This window comes from Lepidochelys kempii, chromosome 20, assembly GCF_965140285.1.
Source record: "Lepidochelys kempii isolate rLepKem1 chromosome 20, rLepKem1.hap1, whole genome shotgun sequence".
Classification (NCBI taxonomy): domain Eukaryota; kingdom Metazoa; phylum Chordata; order Testudines; family Cheloniidae; genus Lepidochelys; species Lepidochelys kempii.
In genome coordinates, this window is record NC_136399.1 from 25074445 (window position 1) to 25094852 (window position 20408).

General features: G+C 56.3%; 1 protein-coding gene across 17 annotated transcripts in view; it reads right to left on the reverse strand.

Annotated features, from left to right (window-relative positions):
• The window catches only part of CACNA1A (calcium voltage-gated channel subunit alpha1 A), a 194538-nt gene that overhangs the window by 50094 nt on the left and 124036 nt on the right, over positions 1-20408 (reverse strand). For all 17 annotated transcript variants that reach the window (XM_078849574.1, XM_078849576.1, XM_078849570.1 and 14 more), the window contains 10 exons: positions 19052-19897; positions 17827-18284; positions 16139-16277; positions 15534-15663; positions 13527-13586; positions 11032-11138; positions 3897-3996; positions 3228-3388; positions 1737-1877; positions 861-1062 (listed from right to left, as the gene is read on the reverse strand). In XM_078849574.1, the coding sequence (XP_078705700.1) occupies positions 861-1062; positions 1737-1877; positions 3228-3388; positions 3897-3996; positions 11032-11138; positions 13527-13586; positions 15534-15663; positions 16139-16277; positions 17827-18284; positions 19052-19897 (2344 nt within the window). The remainder of the gene's footprint in view (positions 1-860; positions 1063-1736; positions 1878-3227; positions 3389-3896; positions 3997-11031; positions 11139-13526; positions 13587-15533; positions 15664-16138; positions 16278-17826; positions 18285-19051; positions 19898-20408) is intronic.

A 20408-nucleotide genomic window follows, 5' to 3' on the forward strand; every position in this document is an offset into this window, starting at 1 on the left:
ATGCTTCTCCGACCCCTTTGTGGTGGGTCAGAGGACGCTCTCTGGCCCGTGTGAAGCAGGAGATCAGTGCAGATGATCGTAACAGGGCCGGCGTAAATCAGCATTTCTCCCATGAAGTGAATGGAGATTTACACCAGCTGGCGACATGACCCTACGCACTGGTCATCATGGGGACCGTCCCAGCTCTCTCAACTGAAGCCCCCACAGGTTCTTCATGCCACCTGAAAGAGCTCAGAAGCCCCTGGTTTCCTGTGGCCCTTTAGGGAAGCTCCTTGCAAACCACTGGCCTTTCTCCAGTGCTCTTTTCTAAAGCTCACAACTGCTCCATGCCCTGATTCACAGATGCTACAGCCAGAAGGGACCCTGCTGTGACCTTCCTGTCTAACGTGGGCTATCCATATGCAGCTGCTGCAGTTCTCTCTCCCCTCCACTTGCTGTGGATTTGAACCGACAATCTCTAGCACCTGAAGCAGCAGCCAGACCCCTGTCCCACCAGGCCATCTAAACTGGAAAACTGAGGCATGGAGAGGGGAAGAGACTTGCCCAGGGTCACCCAGAACGCTGGGAATAGAGCTTGCTCATTAGCGAGCTTGCAGGGGGGCAATGGGGGAGCTCTCCCCAGTGGCTCAGTGGTGTAATCTGGCCTTGCGCCCTTCCAGGCAGCACATCAGCACCGGGGAAACAGCCTGAATTCCTTCTTCCATGATGGACACAGGCCCTGCAACAGCTGATCCAGGGCATGCCACGGTGCTAATGGCGAGATGCATGGTGGCTGGGGCATGGCCACTGGGAGCTGGTGTAGGGGCTGCTGTTGGGGAAGCAGGGACAGAGTGGCATGGTCCCCCTGACTTGGACTGCACCTCGTTCTTCTCCAGGCTGTATTCCTCCATCATCTTATCTCCCTGTTCCTGGAACGTGATGATGATCAAGGCCACAAAAATGTTCACAAAGAAAAATGGGAAGACCACGAAGTAGACAACGTAGAAGATGGACATCTCCATACGATAGCCGGGGCTGGGGCCCTGGTTCTCATAGGTGGCATCCACCGAGTGTTTGAGGACTCTGCAGTGGGGAAGGAAGGAAGGTGGAAAGGGAAGGAAGAAAGCGAGAAAATGGAAATAAGAAAGGGTAGGAGAGAGACAAATAGCAGCAAGGGGGAGTCAGTTCAGGCCCAATAAAAATTCCTGTCCCCAGCTAGGCTCATGCTGTGGTAATACCCTGGTCATATGGATGAGGAAAAAGCAGCCTAGAAGGTCCAAGGGCCAGATCTTCATCTGGTGTAACTCAGCACAGCTTCAATGAAGCTATGCATCTACAATAGCTAAGGAGTTGGCCCTACGCTCACGCAGCAGACGAGTGGCAGAACTGGGAACAGAACTCAAAAGTCCTGAAGCTCATGCACACGCCTGTCTTTCCTTTTCACCTATGCCTTGGGAAAACTTTACAAAGGTGAGGGGCTACCATTCTCCCCATTTTACAGATGGGGAAACTGAGGCATGGAGGGGGACATGACATGCTCAGGATCACCCAGCAGGCCAGCGGGAGAGCTGGGAAGAGAACCCAGGTCTGCTGAGTCACAGTCTGGTGCTCTAGTCATTACGTCTCACTGCTCCAGGCTGAAGCAGCTACATTCAGCTGCGATCTAAGTGATGCTTCACCCCATATCTCAGAGAGAAAAGGGTTAACCCCAGCCCTCTCCAGTACGCACTGGCCCGCCCCCTGTGGCAGCTCCTTACTGTGGCCAGCCTTCCCCCGTGGACACAGTGAAGAGAGTCAGGAGTGCCCACAGCACGTTATCATAGTGGAACTCGTATTTCCTCCACTCCCGCTTCTGGGCTTTCACTTCGTTGTCCTTCTCGTAGACCAGGTACTCGCCCCTGGGGACGAACAGACACCGTCAGCTGGACAGCCAGGAGGGCTGGGGCATAGCACTGGGCCCCTAAGGCCAGCTCCTGATCTCACTCACTTGGGAGCAGATCCTGAGTGACTGGCTTCACACAGGCTAGGGGGCTCAGTTCTGCTCTCATTTGTGTCATGGCACTGCAGCAACTCCTGATCGACACCCCCGTCAGCGAGTAGGGACTCGGAGCCTTTGTCGCGGGCTCAGTTCTCCACCCGGCCTGAGCAGAGCTTGGGTGCAGTTGGGTGTGGGAGGGCTGGCAAGGACCCGATCGCAGCAGTCTGACCCCCCGCCCCCTGGCCCAGTGTAACTGAACCCGCAGGTAGCTCACTGGTACCAGGTCTTAAAAGGCGGAGGGCCCCTCACTCCACCACAGCCCCTTCCCTCCGCTATGTCAGCTGGGCCGGAGGGAACTCTGAAGGGGCACTCTCTGGCTGTTTTCAGATCGCTCTATATGCCTCATAATCCACCCCACGGACTTTAGAGCCTGATTCTGACCTAATTTTCTCCGGTGTCAATAAGCGTCACTTTACTGAATCCTGGGGGCTACCCCAGTGTGAGTGGAGAATCAGGCCACTAGAGTCAGACCTGCTGACCCACTTGGGGCCTCTCTTCCTGATGTAAATCTGAAATAGCCCCTCTGACTCCAACGGAGCAATGTCCCTTTACACCAGCTGGGATTCTGACCCCACTGACTCCAACGGAGCAATGTCCCTTTACACCAGCTGGGATTCTGACCCCACTGACTCCAACGGAGCAATGTCCCTTTACACCAACTGGGATTCTGACCCCACTGACTCCAGCACAGTGATGCCAATTTACTCCAGGTGGGGAGTCACCCGGGTGTCACCCTGGCGTATGTGAGAGAAGCGGGCCATTGTAATTTCTACCCCATTCCTTACATGCCCACTGTGGCTCTGTCCTTAAGCTCTGCCTTGCTCCGCCACGGGGCAAGGAAAGCTGCCAAGAGGAGGGTCATGATACCAGTAAGTAGGTGGGAGACACGAAGGGAGCGTAGGAACGAGCCGGGCTGTAAATCAGGAGTAACTCCACTGAAATCAGCGCCACTGGGCCAGTGCAAACTCAATGCTAAGTGAGCAGAGGTGAGGTCAGGCACTGCCTCTGCATTGGCCACCACCACTGTGTTGCTAGGCTTCCTGCCAAGCAAGCAGAGGAGCTTTGCTCTATTCCTGGAGGCCAAACGGGACTATGGGGAACAGTGAGGCCACCTGCTGAGAAGGTGGCTGGGGAAGCGGAAGTGTGAGGAGCCCAGGGATGGGTTGGGCCATGGCCAGGTGCTGAGAGACAGAGGAAGGTGGCTCCGTACCTACAGTCCTTCTCAAACTCCTTGGACTCATCTGTGCAGTAGAAGAACTTGCCCTTGAAGAGCTGGACGGCCACCACAGCGAAGATGAACATGAAGAGCATGTAGACGATGAGGATGTTGAGGACGTTTTTGAGAGAGTTCACCACGCAGTCAAAGACAGCCTGGAAAGGACAGGGGGGCCCCAGTCAGGACTGCATGAGGACTGCAGAGTCCAGACTAAACTTGGTCCACCCTCGAGTCCCACTTGGCCTGGTCCCATCTCAACATAACCAGAAAACAGCCCCTTTCCCAAGCATGGCGCTCTGCAGTCAGGTCCACCTGGCCCATTAGGAACTGGCTGCCTATTTTTGAGGGGTTAAATGTGCAGAGATTAGCCTCACTTAGGTCTCAGAGCAAGGCCGTGCCAGAGCTGGGGATAGAATCCAGGAGTCCTGGTCCTCAGGTCCCCTGCTCTACCCCACGAGACCTCCCAGAAACAAGAACAGAACCCAGGAGTTCTGACTCTGCACTAACAACTAGACACCACTCCTTCCCATAGCTGGGACTAGAACCTAATCTCCTGTCTCCCAGCCCCCTTTTCTGACCCCCCCACCTGCTCCTGCAAACCCCTGCCACTCCCCTCAGGCAGCCACAACTCCTTTATTTGCTCTCAACCATCCCTGCACCTACCTTGAGCTTTGGCAATCGCTTGATGGTTTTCAGGGGCCTGAGGACACGGAGGACACGCAGTGATTTGATGGTGTTAATATCCTTCCCTTTGCTGCTGCCTCTGTAGAGACACGTTGGGTGGGGGTGGGAGAATGGGGAGAGAGAAGGACGATGAGGCCCAGGCCCCTTGTGCCATTCTAGACACAGGGTTCTTCACGGAGGTCCATTCCCTTGGGCGCGGGGCACCCATCTGTTGGTGGGAGACTCTGGGTTACTGGGTCACTCCCAAGTGACTCATCTACAAGCCTGGGCCATCCCTAGCCCTTTTGTCTCCTTCTCACCTCTTGCACTCATCAGCTGCCATTTGGAGGTGCTGTTATCACACACCACCAAGCTGGCCCTTTCCTCACTATCCCAGAGAAGGTGAAGTTCAAAACCCTAATCTATTTTTTTAATGTATTCTGTCTCTCTACCTATGTATCCGCAGTTTCTAACTAGCCATGCATCCATGGATCCATCCATACACTCTACTTACTTACCTATGGTGTCTTTCCATCCATCCACGCTACTTACCTACCTATCGTGTCTTTCCATCCATGGATCCATCCATCCATCCATCCACTCTACCTATCTATCTATCCACTCTACCTACCTACCTATGATGTCTTTCCATCCATCCATAGACAGACCCTGTGTTTCTCTCTGGTTGCCTAGCTCCCAGTCTGTCCTGGCTGGCGTCACCCTATGTGCTGGTCCACAGTGAGCAGTCTTGACCACACAAATCCCACAGTTGAGGGGAGTGTAGGGTGATTTAGTTTGCCCAACTGTTGGGTGGCATCCAGGACTGGGGAACACCTCCACTCCAGCACCCCACCAGAAAGAAAATTCTGACTCCTACTAGAAAAACCCAGTTCATTCTCCTCACGGGGACGTCGTCATTCAATGATGAAACGCCGCAGTCTGAACAACCACCTCGTTCTTTGTCTTAGAAGTCATTTCCACAGAGCCAGCAGAACTTACCAAACCGTGCTTTGCAGACACTTCCACAAAGAGAAAAGGCAAGGAAGAAGGAACTCCTCCGCTAGGGAGCGGGGAGGGGCCCTTCACCAGGTGTTTGCTCTTCTACAGCAGCTTTCATCCAGGGACCTCAAAGCTCTTTACCAAGGTCGGTATCATTATCCGCATTTGACACATGGGGAAACTGAGGCACTGAGTGGGGAAAGGACTTACCTATGGCTACTTCAGGAATTAGTGGCACAGGCGCAAACTGAACGCAGGAGTCCTGGCTTCTGATCCTCTGCTCTAACCACCAGAACACACCCCCACGCCCCTGGCTCCCAGTTCCCTGCACTAACCACTAAACTACATAGTCCCCACTTCTTACAAGCAGCTGTGGTAAACGGCAACCACCGTAAGAGCAATGGTGTGGGTCACATCCAGGGAGAGGGGGAATTCAGTCTGATCTATTCAGTAGTTTTCCCCATTGTGAAATTTCTTTAATCACCCGCCCCTCGCTGCACACACACAATTTTTTTTTATACCACTAGTGGAAGGGGCTTCAGCATGGGCCCTGGAGCCTGAACATATCCTGTCTACGGGTACAAGCCAGGCAGCTTCCCCATGCACACCCTGCCAATTGTGATCCCTGTTGTGGGGAGCAGGGAGTGAAGCCTTCATGGCCCATTCAATCCTGGCTTTGTTGGCGAGGCTGCCAATGAAAAGGGACAGGGATCGCTGATTGTGAGGGGAGTGGTTTGGGGCCATAGACATCTGTCCCACTAGGAACAAGGCTGAGACCCAGCAAATTCATTCCTCACAGAGGCCTCATTATCCACATTTTATAGACAGGGAAACTGAGGCACAGAGTGGCTATGCAACTTACCTAAGGCTACTTCGGGAGTTAACAGCACAGGCCAAACAGAACCTAGGAGTGCTGTGGCTGGCAGATGGGACCGATGTCTGGTGATAGGAAAAGTCCCTATTTATTATTAGCTGCACACTAAGAACCCGTGTACTAATGGCTCGGTCCCTAGAAGGGGCAGGACGGGAGCTCCTTCCAGCCCCAGATCTCAGCACAGACTGCTGGGCACTCTCAGTTGCTCTTCTCCCCAGCACTGATTGGGCCATATGGGCAGATCCAGTCCAGAAGGTGCTGGATGTAGTATAATCCAATAACACCGGGCCTGGGTCCCAGCCTGGGACAGGGGCTACACGATGATCATGGGTGCCTCCGGTATATGGGACGGCGGAGAGCTGGGCCACAATCTCACCCAAAGCCAGCCCCAGCCCGGAGGGCTGGAGTGGAACTGCTTCATGCCAAGCTGACGGGGAACAGGTGATTTTCCCACAGGGCTTCTCACTGCTGCTACTCACTGTGAGCTGCCCTGCTGCTCAGAACAACACTAGCCCCTGTAAGGGACTTTGCAAACGTTCATTCTTCACCCTCACACCATCCACTGGGCGGGGGGGGGGGGTGTCAATCAGTATTATCCCCATTTCAGAGAAGGGAAAAGTGAAGCACAGAGAGAGAAACTGATTTGACCTAGATCACACAGCACATCAGTGGCAGAGCTGGGGATAGAACCCAGGAGTCTTAGCCCCAGTTCCCCATGTTCTAATCACTAGACCGCACTCCCCTACCAGAACTGGGAACAGAACACAGGCATTCTGCCTCCCAGCTTCCCCAGATAACTATCAGACACTTGGCAAGTCTCTCTCCTGGGAAAAGAACCCAGGCACCCTGACTCCCAGTTCCCCGCCCTTAGCACTGGACCCCACTCCCTCTTCTCTGTATAAGGTCACCAGGTTTGAGTTTCACAGGAACAATGCTGCGAAAGGCAACGAAGTATTCTGTACAAGGAAATCATTTCCTTAGAGGGGACCCACTGTCCCATTTTGGGAGACCCCATTCCAGCACAGGACCGAGACAGAGGCAACAAGGTGCCTTATGCCTGGGGGACAGAGAAATCTGGGTGGGTGTCCAGCAGAGGGGCCAATGACAAGAACCGACCTAAACGAGTGATGGACAGATCCTCCCATTCAAAGCAACGCATGATCATGAACACAGGGAAATAAAGAGAACATAGGCAGAATGTGTACGAGAGAGAGAGAGAGAGACTTTACCGTGAGCTGCTCCTGTGTCAGGTGGCAGTGAAAGGGGAAAGACAAGGAGAGGTGAGTGACAATCACAAAGAAAACACACGAGACGCACCCCAACAAAAACCACCAAATGGGTTGTCCCCACACCGGCACTGCTCTTGGAACCCCCAGCGCCCTGCTCAGAGCTTCACTCAAGCTCCTCCTCTTTCACCTCCTGGCCAGGAGATGGACTGAGCTGATGGACCAAGCTGTGCTGAGCAAGGTCAGGATGCTGGTGTCAGGAGAACCTGAAAGCCAGGTCAAGGCTTGACAACTGGATCCAAACTCTGGTACCAAACAGGGCATTTTCCAACAGCTGGAGGATTCCCTGCATGTGGATGAGCTTTAAAATCATGAAGAGAGGACAAATCCTCAGGGTTTACTCCTCCCTTACCCAGCATTCACTCCTCCCTTACTCTGGGTTTGGCCTTTCCTTACTCCAACAAAACTACTAGTGAAATAAAATAAACTGAGGATAACTAACCAAATTGTGAATTCATTACTCCAGGTTTACTCACTCCCTACTCCAGGTTTACTCACGCCTTACTTGGGAAAAGCTCCCAGTGAAGTCAAATAAATTGAGGGTGGTGTAAATCGGCAGAGCTGCATTGACTTCAATACAGCTGTGTTACTGACACCAGCTCTTGGCCCCCTGGGGACACAGCCTCGGCTCTCAGTTACATTGGTGTAACTCCGCTGACTTCAGTGAAGGTACCCTGGATTTCTGCCCGTGTGGAAGGAGAATCGGGCCAGGCATCACATACAAAAGCAAGCCCAAGTGTAGCAATCAGCTCCTCAGGCCTCTTGTCACCAGCCCAGCTCAGAATAACCGTGGTCAGAGTAGCTTGTGGCAGAGCTAGAATCCAGCTGTCGAGACCCTGGGACGGCTGGTACTGATGCAGCAGCATAGACCAGAATACACAACCAGGTGAGACCGTAATGCAGCACAGCAGAACATCAATAGAGATACTTCGCTTGTGTTACCAAAATGGCTCAAACATTGGCTCAAACTGGTTCTAGGCTAGTGATGGAATCTTATGAAACTGACACAAAACAGTGTGACATAAACAAGGCTAACAGTGGGGAGCAAGGTGGGGAGGGGGAAAGCTGAAAGCTCTCTTTAGGGGGAGAGGCGGGTGGATTCAACCCATGGGGGAAAAGCCTCTCCGGCAGGGGTGAGCAAACTGGCTGGAAAAGATTCCCACGCGACTCCCACCCCAGAGCCCTTTCGGATGGGTCTGAAATGTTCAGTTAACCCTTTAAAACCCATTCTTCCCTATATCTGCATTGCTGCTTGATGGATTAAATGCAAAATGGGTCTTGGCTCCACCAACACATTCCACTCCCCGAAATTACACAGCCCAGCTGCTGCCCAGTTCATGCCCCCCCCCCTGACGATGGATTCCACCCATGATTTCACCAAACACTCCTAGAGGCATGCTGGTCATACCACCCGGCCTCAAGTTCAAGGGGAAAAAGGCAGGTCTGGGGAGATCTCCCTGGTCGGCATGCTTTGGAGGGTCACCCTGAAGTAGCCACTACTACAGGCCTCTGGGCTAGCCCAGCCCACATCCCTGCCGTTACAACTACCATGGGCTACTGCAGGGGTACAGAACCACTGGGGCACAGGTTTGCCCTAGCCACCCATTCTTCTCTTCTGCCCCTCCCTCTTCCTCTACATCTCCCTGAACCGTGGACATGGGCCTCTGGTGAAGACGGCAGAGCCAGTCTCGGGCTCCCTGCAGTGGAGGGTGCTCTTTGGGAGGAAGGGAATGGCTGTGCCTGCCCCAAGGCCCCTTCGCACCAGCCAAGCTAGCCCCCAGGGACCAGGGTGCAAGGCTACGGATGGCCCTGACTCTCATCTACATCAGTGTCACTCCAGAGGCATGACTCCGGGGTGGGGGAAAGGGGAACCAGGTGCCAGAGCTCTGCTTCAGCCCAGTTCAGAACAAACTCTCTCTAGAGTCAGGATATTTAACGAGCGGGGGCCCCACTCTCTGCCTCACCTCACTGCAGTGGCAGCTGCCTCCAGCCTCGGCTGCTAGTCCTGGATGGGGACACAGCATTCACAACCTGAACTTTCCATTCCCCTCCCTGCTCCTGCACAGGCCAGGGCACACCAACCCTACAAACCCTCGGTTTCCCCAGGGAATGGACAGACCCTGAAGCCTGGGGGATGCATCGAGACCACTGGGCTCTGGTCCGAACCCTGGCCGTGCCCAGTGGTACCAGCTGGGAAGGTGTCTCTGATTCACTGATGATGAACAGCCCTGGAGACTGCTGTCTCCTGATCTCCCATTCAGCACCGGGCATGCCCTCTCCATGCCCTGCCGGGCTAACATGCTCACAGTCTTAACCCAAAGGACCAACCTCTCCAGGGAGCTCAGGTTCTGTGGCCCATTTTGGCTTCTCTGCCAATGAGGCATCCAATTAAGGCCGCCGGCAATGGTGTTTCATGGATGCGAAGTGGGTGTCTGGTCCCACTGGGGAAAGGGCTGAGACCCCTCAGACTCATCTCACACACAGGCCATCAGATGGCCATTACCAACCCAGCCTCGATTGCTCTCGTGACCTCTAAGTGAGAAGGCAGCATCAAATGCCCTGACATGGCCAGTCCTCGGGCACGGCAGGCCCTGAAGAGGGACAGCTTGTCCAACAGCCCCAGCAGTTTGCCCAGCTCCACACAGAGGGTCAGGAATGGTGGGGGAAGCCCCCGTGCCTCCCAGCACAGACCATGCGGGGGGAGGATCAATCGGTGGGACAGCGCCAGGCATGCGCGGGGGAGATGCACATTCGGGGGGTGCAGGGGGCGCTGGGAGCTGGACCCTTTGGCAATGCCCACTAGCAGCGACTCTCAGGGGTCCCAGCAGGCAGGCATGAGAGAGGTTGCTCAGCATGCTGTTTCCCTGCAGCAGGGGAGCTCGCCACTGGGGGTGGCACAGAGGGGCTGGAGATGACCCACCAGGACCCCGAGGGCTCTGCTGGCTCATGTGTCTGTTTACATCCATCCTCCTGAAATAACCACTGACCCCACCGTCTGCTGACCCCTGTGCATTGCTTCACCAGGGCACAGAAGCTGCTCATGGGCTGAGCAAATCAACACTGGAAACTCAGTTTGTAATCCCCGGAACTGGTGCCGTGCTCGCCTTCTCTAGCTGTACACGCCCGGATGGGCTGGCTCTCACAACCTGCCTGGAGCGACTGGGCCCAGCATCCTCTCAGCACGTGAGAGATGGACAAGCAGCGGGGCCCAGCGTTACCCGCCATGTCAGTCACAGAGCTGGGAAGGAGAACCCAGAAGTGCTCTAATGACCCCAGCACACTCCTTTCCAGAGCCAGGGCTAGAATCCAGGAGTCCTGACTCCCAGACACCCGCTCCCCTCCGCTCTAACCCCGGACCGCACTCCCCTCCCGGAGCTGAGGAAAGTAACAGGAGCCACCCTGCTCTAACTACGAGACCCCAGTCCTGCACTTGAGGCTCACCCAGGAGTTGGCACTCCAGATTTACTGAGCCGCTCCTGCTGGGCTCGGACTAGCAGAGAGAAACCCTTTCTCCAAACTGGGCCTCGCTGCCCCATGGCTTTTGTTCAGTAAGGGATCTGCTGGGCCAGTCCTCGGGTGGCAGCGGAATATCACTGTGCTAATGGCTTGGGTGGCATCATAGTGCAAGGCCCTGAGAATCCTGCTCCCGAAGCCAACGGCGCTGGGCCTGACTGGGGCTGCGTGCACCAGCCTCCCTTTCGGGGAGCTCCTGCTCGGGACCACGCTTCTTTGTCCTGCGGACGAGGCCTCGGTTGTGGGCACTGCATGGCTAGGATGGACAGACATTATCTGGACCTTGGGAGCAGCTCCACATGCTAGGGGCATCCCAAGCTGGTGGGGAGGTCGCTCCGATTCCATGCATGCTCTGTGATTGGCTGGGGGGGTTGGCAGCGAATGGGGGTGCCCTGTCATGCAACGAGCCAGGAGCCGGGTCTGGGGAGGAGTGCAAGTGAGAGAGCTCCAGCAAGTAACTCACGTGAAGGCAAAGGCCACCAGTGCTCCGCTGACCACGATGAAATCCAGGATGTTCCACAGGTCCCGGAAATAGGCGCCTTGGTGAAGGACCAGCCCCAGGTCGACCATCTGTGGCAGGGAGCAAAGCTCAGGCAGAGGGTCCGCAAGGCGGCTCGCTCTGTGCAGGCTGCTGCTGAGGGTGAAAAGGCTGCTCCCCTTTCCAACCGCACCTCGCTCTGCTCAGCCCCATGTCCCAGTGCGCTCAGCAGAGCAGGGGCCATCCCACTTTCTTCCTTTCACAGAGAGGGAAACTGAGGCACGGTGTGGGGATGTGACTTACTCAGGGGAGGGCTGGGACCAAGTCTCCTGAGTCTAGAAGGAGTTGGGCCTGTTCTGCTAGCCAGATGGAGGGACAAGAGCTACCCAGCAGCTGGCATCATCTGGGCTTTAAGGGACAATTTGCTCTTCCCAAGCTTAATTCAAACTAACCCAGAGGCAAACCCTGTCACTGCTGAGAGCCCCCAGTGACTGAGAGGGGGAACTTGGTCTCCAGCTCCCTGCTCGTTGTCCAGGGCCCCCATCTCCTCAGCGCTCTCTGTGGCTCTCTGCTGCTGCTTCCTGGGGTGCTTCGTTTCGTAAGTCAGCCCTGCTGTCACATGAAGGAGATGGGGCCCTGGTGGCCTGCCCCTGGCTCCTTCCATCCCTGCCTCCACCTCAGCAGACAGTCCCGCCTTTGCACACAGGATCCCCCCACCCCTGAGTTCTCCAGGGCTCAATCCGGTGTTCAACGTGCCCCTTTGCACAGCCTCAGGCATCCCTCTGCCGCTACCCTGCCTAGCCCTTCCTGGGCTGGATTCCAGACCTCCACCCCTCCGTTATGGGTTTGCCCCACACCTGCCCTCCCCTCACAAGTGTCATAGATTCATAGATATTTAGGTCAGAAGGGACCATTATGATCATCTAGTCTGACCTCCTGCACAACGCAGGTCACAGAATCTCACCCACCCACTCCTGCAAAAAACCTCTCACCTATGTCTGAGCTATTGAAGGCCTCAAATGTGTGGTTTAAAGGCTTCAAGGAGCAGAGAATCCTCCAGCAAGTGACCTGTGTCTCATGCTACAGAGGAAGGCGAAAAACCTCCAGGGCCTGTTCCAATCTGCCCTGGAGGAAAATTCCTTCCCGACCCCAAATATGGCGATCAGCTGAACCCTGAGCATATGGGCAAGATTCACCAACCAGATACTACAGAAAATTCTTTCCTGGGTAACTCAGATCCCACCCCATCTAACATCCCATCACAGGCCATTGGGCCTATTTACCATGAATATTTAATTACCAAAACCATCTTATCCCATCATACTATCTCCTCCATAAACTTATCGAGTTTAATCTTAAAGCCAGATAGATCTTTTGCCCCCACTGCTTCCCTTGGAAGGCTATTCCAAAACTTCACTCCTCTGATGGTTAGAAACCTTCGTCTAATTTCAAGTCTAAACTTCTTGGTGGCCAGTTTATATCCATTTGTTCTTGTGTCCACATTGGTACTGACCTTAAATAATTCCTCTCCCACTCTGGTATTTATCCCTCTGATATATTTATAGAGAGCAATCATATCTCCTCTCATCCCTCTTTTGGTTAGGCTAAACAAGCCAAGCTCCTTGAGTCTCTTTTCATAAGACAGGTTTTCCATTCCTCGGATCATCCTAGTAGCCCTTCTCTGTACCTGTTCCAGTTTGAATTCATCCTTCTTAAACATGGGAGACCAGAACTGCACCCAGGATTCCAGGTGAGGTCTCACCAGGGCCTTGTATAATGATACTAACACCTCCTTATCCCTAGTGGAAATACCTCTCCTGATGCATCCCAAGACCACATTAGCTTTTTTCACGGCAAGTTCTACCCTTCCAGCTCTGCACGCCTCATCCCCCAACAGCTGCGCAGTAAGGAAATGCCGGCAGAGCCACTGGGAGGGACCAGTCTCCTCTCTCAGCTTCTCCCTCTCCAAGTCACTCCTTCCCTGTCCTGGTGACGGGGAATGGACAAGCTCCAAGGTGGGGCTCCAGACCTATTGGGCCACTCCATCCCCTCCTCCCAGGCTGGAGGCCCCCCAGGGAACAACTGACAGGTGGTCCATACATGCAGAGAGTTGGGGGGGGAGGGGGCAAGGGCTGTATTTAATGGACTGATGGGCTGTTGGCCTGGTGCCTTCTGTGGCTAATGGCAGAAGGATGCCTTGGCCATCCTGGCCAGGGGTGGGATGAGAAACAAGCTGTTAGGAATTAGAGGAGCTGCTAACACAGGGGATTCCAGGGCAGCGTCCGCCCCGTGACACTGATCCCCACCTAGGGTGGTAACGTGGGAGGATGAGCTCATCCTTTCTCTGCAGCAACACCGGGGGAACCCACAGGGCTGGCGGCTGGGTCAGACACCGTGGAGATCTCTCCTGCCCCAGCTGCTATGGGTAAATCCACCCCACCCTGCAATATGGCCCAGGCCCCGGTCCCTGCCAGACTCACCTTAATGACCATCTCAAAGGTGAAGACGCCCGTGAAGACATAGTCAAAATAGCGCAGAACCTTTGGGGGAGAAGAGAGGGAGGATCTCAAATGCCCCTCTGGCTCCTCTAGCTAGCACCCCAGGGCAGGAGGAGACGCTGCCTTAATCACACTGCAGCCAGGGTCCGGCCGAGCCAGTCCAGGAGCCCCAGCTGATGCTGGCACAAGGGGGCCAGGAGTGATTTGGGGAGGCTGTCTGAGACCCACCAGGGTCACAGCGCGCAGAAGCCACTAAGTAAGTGTTCCAAGGGGAACGGCCCAGATTCAGACCAGCGATAGCCCATTCCCAACCCCTGTGCTGCCTAGTGCTTGGCCTCCAGGACCAAAGCAGGGCCTATGGATGCAGGCGTTGCATCTCCCCACGGGTCTCTGGTGGGTGATCCCCATTTCCCCCATCACTCTTCCATGGGGATGGCCTTTGGATGGGGTTTTCACACCCCCCCCCCCAGTGGCCTTAGGGTCCCCACTCAAAAATTTACGGTGGGTGCAACCTGTGGTCATAGATACCCCGGGCACTCCCAGCGAGTGGCCAGGTGGGAACCCAGGTGTCCTACTCAGACTGCAGCATGGGTCCTTTCTGTTCCGTCTCCCTCAAACTCCTCCTGCAGCAGTTCCAGGCAGATAAAGGATTCTTCTTCACTTCCTGACCCGTCATGCTCTGCTAGTTTGGCACCTGGCTGTTAAACAGCTGCTGTGCCCCACCTTAGAAAGGGGTGAACTTCCATGGTGCGTGAGTGATCCCTGCGAGGTGCTGCTGCATGGCTGTTGAACAGCTCCTGTGCCCCACCCCAGAGGGGGCTGCATAGTAGCGCCAGGCAGAGCCACGCTTTGTGTTCAGTTAACACAAGGCTTTAGGAGCCCTCCTTTGGAGACGCACCAGCTTGTTATCAGGCTCATCAGGGTCTGCAGAAGTTGCGTGCAGGGAAGGGGAAAGCGGAGGAGGCACGGGACTTGGCTGAGATCTGCTTCCCCTCCCCTTTGGGGATGCTGCTCTAATTCTTTCACTCTGCTCTCTCCAGCAGGCCCATGCATGCGGGAGTTGGCCAGCGTGGCTCTCAGAGAGGAAACTGCAGTGTCAGCTGGCGGGAGAGCTGGGTGGTGATTTATGGAGCTCTCACTCCCGGCTGCCTCCCTCCTAACCTACTTTAGCACAGCTGCAGTGCTGCAGAAAAGCAAGAGGAAGGGGAGAGGCCTTTGGTTTTACTTTGGGAAGGGGTAGGTGCTAACAGTTGCACCTCACGTGCTGGGCTCCATTGCCAGAAGACTGGCACTGGGGCAGCCTGCTTTCTGTTCACTCCCCAGGCATTGCCTCTCTAGCTTTCAGCGTCAGTTTAGACCTGAGGAAAGTTGCCAGTTTGGCACCCCTAGAGACTGGAGGGCACAGCCGGTGTGGCGGGGGCAAGCTCCCCCCATATGCCACCCCCCACCAATATGCCTCAGCCATGATGCAGAGATCCCTTGTTAGGGGTGTTAAGAACATAAGAACGGCCACAATAGGTCAGACCAAAGGTCCATCTAGCCCAGTATCCTGTCTACCGACAGTGGCCAAATCCAGGTGCCCCAGAGGGAACGAACAGAGCAGGGAATCATCCAGAGATCCATCCCCTGTTGCCCATTCCCAGCTTCTGGCAAACAGAGGCTAGGGACACCATCCCTGCCCATTCTGGCTAATAGTCATTGATGGACCTAGCCTCCAGGAACTTCTCTAGCTCTTTTTTGAACCCTGTTATAGTCTCTGTGTCCTGTGGAGTCCTTGGCCTCTCTCCTGAGACTGCCAATAAGGAGCCCAGGAAGTGTCAGCTGTGGTGTGAGTGCCTAGAAAATGGTCTGAGAAGCCTGAACCCACGGTTCACAGGCCACCAGGCAGTGATGACATCTGGGGGATAGGTTTAGACTGGATTGCCTAGAAGGGCAGAAGCCTTCAGCCCCCCTGGGGTAGGGCGGGCTCAGCTCAGCGGTGGGACATACATTGTTCCGGGTAGCGTTGGGCTGCACGGGGTCCTCAGCGGCCAGCGCGATGCTGCTCATGGCGATCACCATCAGGATGCACATCTCAAAGTAGCGCAGGTTCACGATGTAATGGCAGAGCCTGCGGAACCTGGGCCAGGCAAAGACGGCACATGGCACCCAGACTCACTGTGTCCCCCCACCCTGGGGCAGACCAATGCGCCCCTCTGGCCTGGTAACCTCCCCACCCTGGAGCAGACCAATGGGCCCCTCTGGGCCAGCAGTCCCCCGTCCTTGCCACACCAGATCAGGATCACAATTCACAAAGCCAATAGCTGACCCCCAGTCATGGCCAATGCTTGATGTTTCAGAGTAAGGCGCAAACCCCCACAATGCACCTGGCCAGCTACGCATGCTGCCGGGGTCCCCCACCCCCGCAGGCCAGATGCTCACTCCTAAGTCTGAAGCAGGGAATTCAAACACAGGAGGGTTGGATGCCCATTGGCTGGCTTCCCTCACTTAGGGGTGAGGGGTACTAATAGCCAGGACATTCCTGGCATGTGCCCACCGTCTGCCCGCGGGCACTGGTTGGCTCAGTTCCCCGCCCCGACGAGAGCTGTACTCACGGATTGGTGGTGGAGAGGATGAACATGGAGCTGTAGGGAACCATGGGCTTGGGCCCATTCTCCTCCTGCTCGCCATCCTCCTCCTCTTTCTTCTCTTCCTCCTTCTTTGGCAGTGGGTCTGGATTGGCATTTTTATTCACTGCACAGGAAAGAAGGGTGAAGTGAAGTGAAGTGAAGTGGTCAGCACTGACCTGGGACCCTGGAACCAGACACGGCACAGCTGCTGCCTTCCTGCCAGCTTACAGGGGAGCGAGTGTCATCCCTGCAGGCACGGGCAGGGAGACCAAGGCCTGGCAGGGTCACCTGAGACTAGTGCTGCCGATGGGGAGATGGCTCTGGGGGCGCCCCTTGGGCCCTGTGCTGCCTGGCTCTTTAACGCTAACAGCATGCTGCCTCCCCACGCGTGGTGCTAGGGTTAAGGCCAGAGAGCTCCCTGACCCTCCTTAGGAAGGGGAGCTCAGGGGAGACACACACACAAGCACTCCCAGTGTGTGAAGCCTCAGCAATGGCAGGGAACTGATTAGGAGAGACCTGCCCAGAGGGACCCAGCAGGTGCCCCACGCCCCATGCAGCAGAGTAGGTGAACCCCCCACCCCCAAAAGTCCCTGCCAATCTGACCTGGGGGAAATTCCTCTCCACCCCAGATCGGGCAACCCTGAGCATGTGAGCCAGACCCACAGCCAGGCATCTAACCAGAGAATTCTCTGTACCCTCTTGGAGCACTGACCCACCAAACCGGTGCCTGTTTCTGTCTATGGTTGAGCTCTGATCCCTTAGGGCTGATTTGTCTTCAAGAGGTCCCATCTAATGGGCATGGGCTACTCCCTCTAAATTGGGACCAGCCCTGAATCTCAAGAGAGATGCCCCCACGGATCTCACTCCCACACGTAAGAACATAAGAGCGGCCATACTGGGTCAGACCAAAGGTCCATCTATCCCAGTATCCTGTCTTCTGACAGTGGCCAGTGCCAGGTGCTTCAAAGGGAATTAACAGAACAGGGCAATTATCAAGTGATCCATCCCCTGTCACTCACTTCCAGCTTCTGGCAAACAGAAGGCTACGGACACCATCCCTGCCCATCCTGGCTAATAGCCATTGATGGACCTATCCTCCATGAATTTATCCAGTTCTTTTCTGAACCCTGTTATAGTCTTGGCCTTCACAACATCCTCTGGCAAGGAGTTCCACAGGTTGACTGTGCGTTGTGTGAAAAAATACTTCCTTTTGTTTGTTTTAAACCTGCTGCCTATTAATTTCATTTGGTGGCCCCTAGTTCTTGTGTTATGAGAAGGAGTAAATAACACTCCCTTATTTACTTTCTCCACACCAGCAATGATTTTATAGACCTACGTCACATCCCTCCTTAGTCGTCTCTTTTCCAGGCTGAAGAGTCCCCGTTTTATTAATCTATCCTCATACGGAAGCCGCTCCATAACCCTAATAATTTTTGTTGCCCTTTTCTGAACCATTTCCAAGTCCAATAGATCTTTTTTGAATTGGGGTGACCACATCTGCCTGCAGTATTCAAGATGTGGTCAAAAAGTTTGAAAATGTTTGAAAACCACTGCACTAAGCAGTCCCACTTCCCCTAGGGCCTACGCTGGGGGCGGATCGAGCGCTGCCCCGTGGCGAATATGCTGGGGGTGGATCGAGTGCTGCCCTGAGTTACCCCCTACCCAGTGCCTACCTTGCACGACGGTGTTGTTGATGGGTGGTGTGAAGGTGGCTGGGATATCCACTGTGGTGTGCTCGGGCTTCTTGGCAGCCTTGGCTGGGTTGTTCTGGGTGCTGGGGTTGGTGACTATAAGGCTGTTCTCGGGGGTTTTCGGGGGCCCTGGCTGGGGCAGGTTGCTGGGTGCCTGGCGGTTGGCAGCATTCTGGGAGCTGGGGGGCGGCTGGCCCAGGGTGCCAGGAAGGTTGTGGGATGCCCGGATGGCCATGCAGTTGGCATGGTGGCCCACCTTGGCTGGGCTCTGGAGGTGGCTGGTATTGTGGGGGATCGAGGGCTCCGTGGTGGCTAGTTTGTTGTTCTTCATGTTGTCTATGTCCTCCGCCACCTGTGGCTCGTGGCGCCCCATGTCCTGCTGGATCGGCCGCGTGGTGGAGAGGTTCGGGCCGGGCACTGGGCTGGGGCCTTGGTTCTCTCTACGGCAGCAACCCAAAGGAAAAGACCCAGATCAGAGCCAGGGAGTAGGAGGCCTTGTCTCCCTTCTGAACAATCTAAACAGCCTGCTGCTATGACCCCACTGAACTGCTGGCTCAGGTGATCAGGGAATGGGTCATGGGACCTTCCCTTCTAGGGGCACCAGCTCCAATTTGGCCCCAGGGTGGTGGTGTGGGACTGGCTGACTGCTGGGGCAGTGCTGGTCAATGACTGACAATCACCTCCATCTGTGATGGCCGTTCACTGGCCTGTATGGAACCAGTTCTTGGATCTCAGCCCAGTTCCCAGAGGGACAAGCGTCAGGAGGATGTGGCCAAGAAGAAGTTGGTGCCTGTCTGAAATGCTCCCAGCAGAGAGGGGGAGGCGAAGGGCCCTGGGCTTGATAGTTGATACATCCCCTGTTGAGCGGGGAGCCAGCTGGCTCTACCCCTTGCTTCCCTTTTCCCAGCCCCTTGGTCCTTCCTTGGCCCCTTTCTCCAGCCCCAGCCCTGTGCCCACTGCTGGCTGAGCGAGGGCCCTGCACTCTGAAAATGGGGGGTCCTGTCTCTGAAATAACTCTGATCTGGCTTCCGATCACCACAGCACCCCTCCCCCATGGTACACCTCCAATCCTCTGGACAGAAGCGAGGAGATCGGGGGGCAGAGTTCCCAATTCCCCCCAGCTCCATTCCCCCCCCCGCCTCATCGATCCCTGGCGGCTGTCGTGCCCGGGGACCCTCCCACCCCACCCCCAGGCGCCCCCACTCACTTCCTGCGCCGGTGCCGCCTCTCCCTGTCGTCCCTCTTGCCGCCGGTGTCGTAGGTGGACTGCGCGGCATGCCGGTGACGCCGGCGTCTCTCCCCGTCGGGCTGCTCACCCTCCACGTTCCCGCAGGAGGGCCGGCTCCCTTCCCGGTGCCGCAGTCGCCGCTCCACCTTGCTGCCCTCGTCCCTGCCCCCGCCGCCCTCCTCTCCAATCCGGCGGTGAGCCCGGTGCCGCCGATGATCCCGCTCGCCCTCGGCCAGCCGGGGCGACCCGCTGCGGCCCTCTTTGCTGCCCCCTTGACAGCGCTGGTGCCTGCGGTGGGGGTCGACAGCTCTGATCCGCTCCGAGGCGCTGTCGCGGTAACCCTGCTCCTGGCTGCTCTCGTGAGCCTGGCTGGGATAGTCCAGGTCCCGGTAGGTGCCGTCCTGGTTCAGATCAGCCTCCTTGCTCCCGCCGCGCTGCCGTCGGGCCTCAAGACCCTCTGCATCAGGCTGCTCGTAGCTGCGGGAGCTGCTAAACTCCCGCGAGCGCTCGTGGTAACGGGCCTGCTTGCGCAGGAAATCCTCGGCCCGCTGCTGGCTGAAGCGCTGCTCCATGGAGGGCTCGCTGGGCCGGGTCTTGTTGGTGTTGTTGTTGCGATTCTCCTGGGGGTCAACCACCAGCGGCCGGTCCAGGTGGGTCTTGATGTCAGGCCGCATGGCTCGGGCATAGGTCACCTTCCACTGGTCCTCGGGGTCCATCTCATTGTACAGGGCTTCCCGGCTCGCCAGCAGATTGTGCTTCCGCATCTCGCTCGTTCTCTGTTCCCAGACAGACTTGGAGGATTTTTGGTTCTTCTGCTGCTCTTTCCTGAAGCCGAAACAGGGACAGATTCTTGAAACACCATTAGAATTGAGCTGCTTTTCGTCCCCCACCACAGCCAGCACTCCTGCCCCGCTCCCCACGGCGCCCCCTGCTGCGAGGAGCTGGGACTGGAGTAGCCGGGAGCTCCTCCCATAGCCAGCGCCCTGCCCTGCTCCCCACGGCGCCCCCTGCTGCGAGGAGCTGGGACTGGAGTAGCCGGGAGCTCCTCCCATAGCCAGCGCCCTGCCCCGCTCCCCACGGCGCCCCCTGCTGCGAGGAGCTGGGACTGGAGTAGCCGGGAGCTCCTCCCATAGCTAGTGCTTCTGCCCTGCTCCCCACGGCGCCCTCTGCTGCGAGGAGCTGGGACTGGAGTAGCCGGGAGCTCCTCCCACAGCCAGTGCTCCTGCCCTGCTCCCCACGGCGCCCCCTGCTGCGAGGAGCTGGGACTGGAGTAGCCGGGAGCTCCTCCCATAGCCAGCGCCCTGCCCCGCTCCCCACGGCGCCCCCTGCTGCGAGG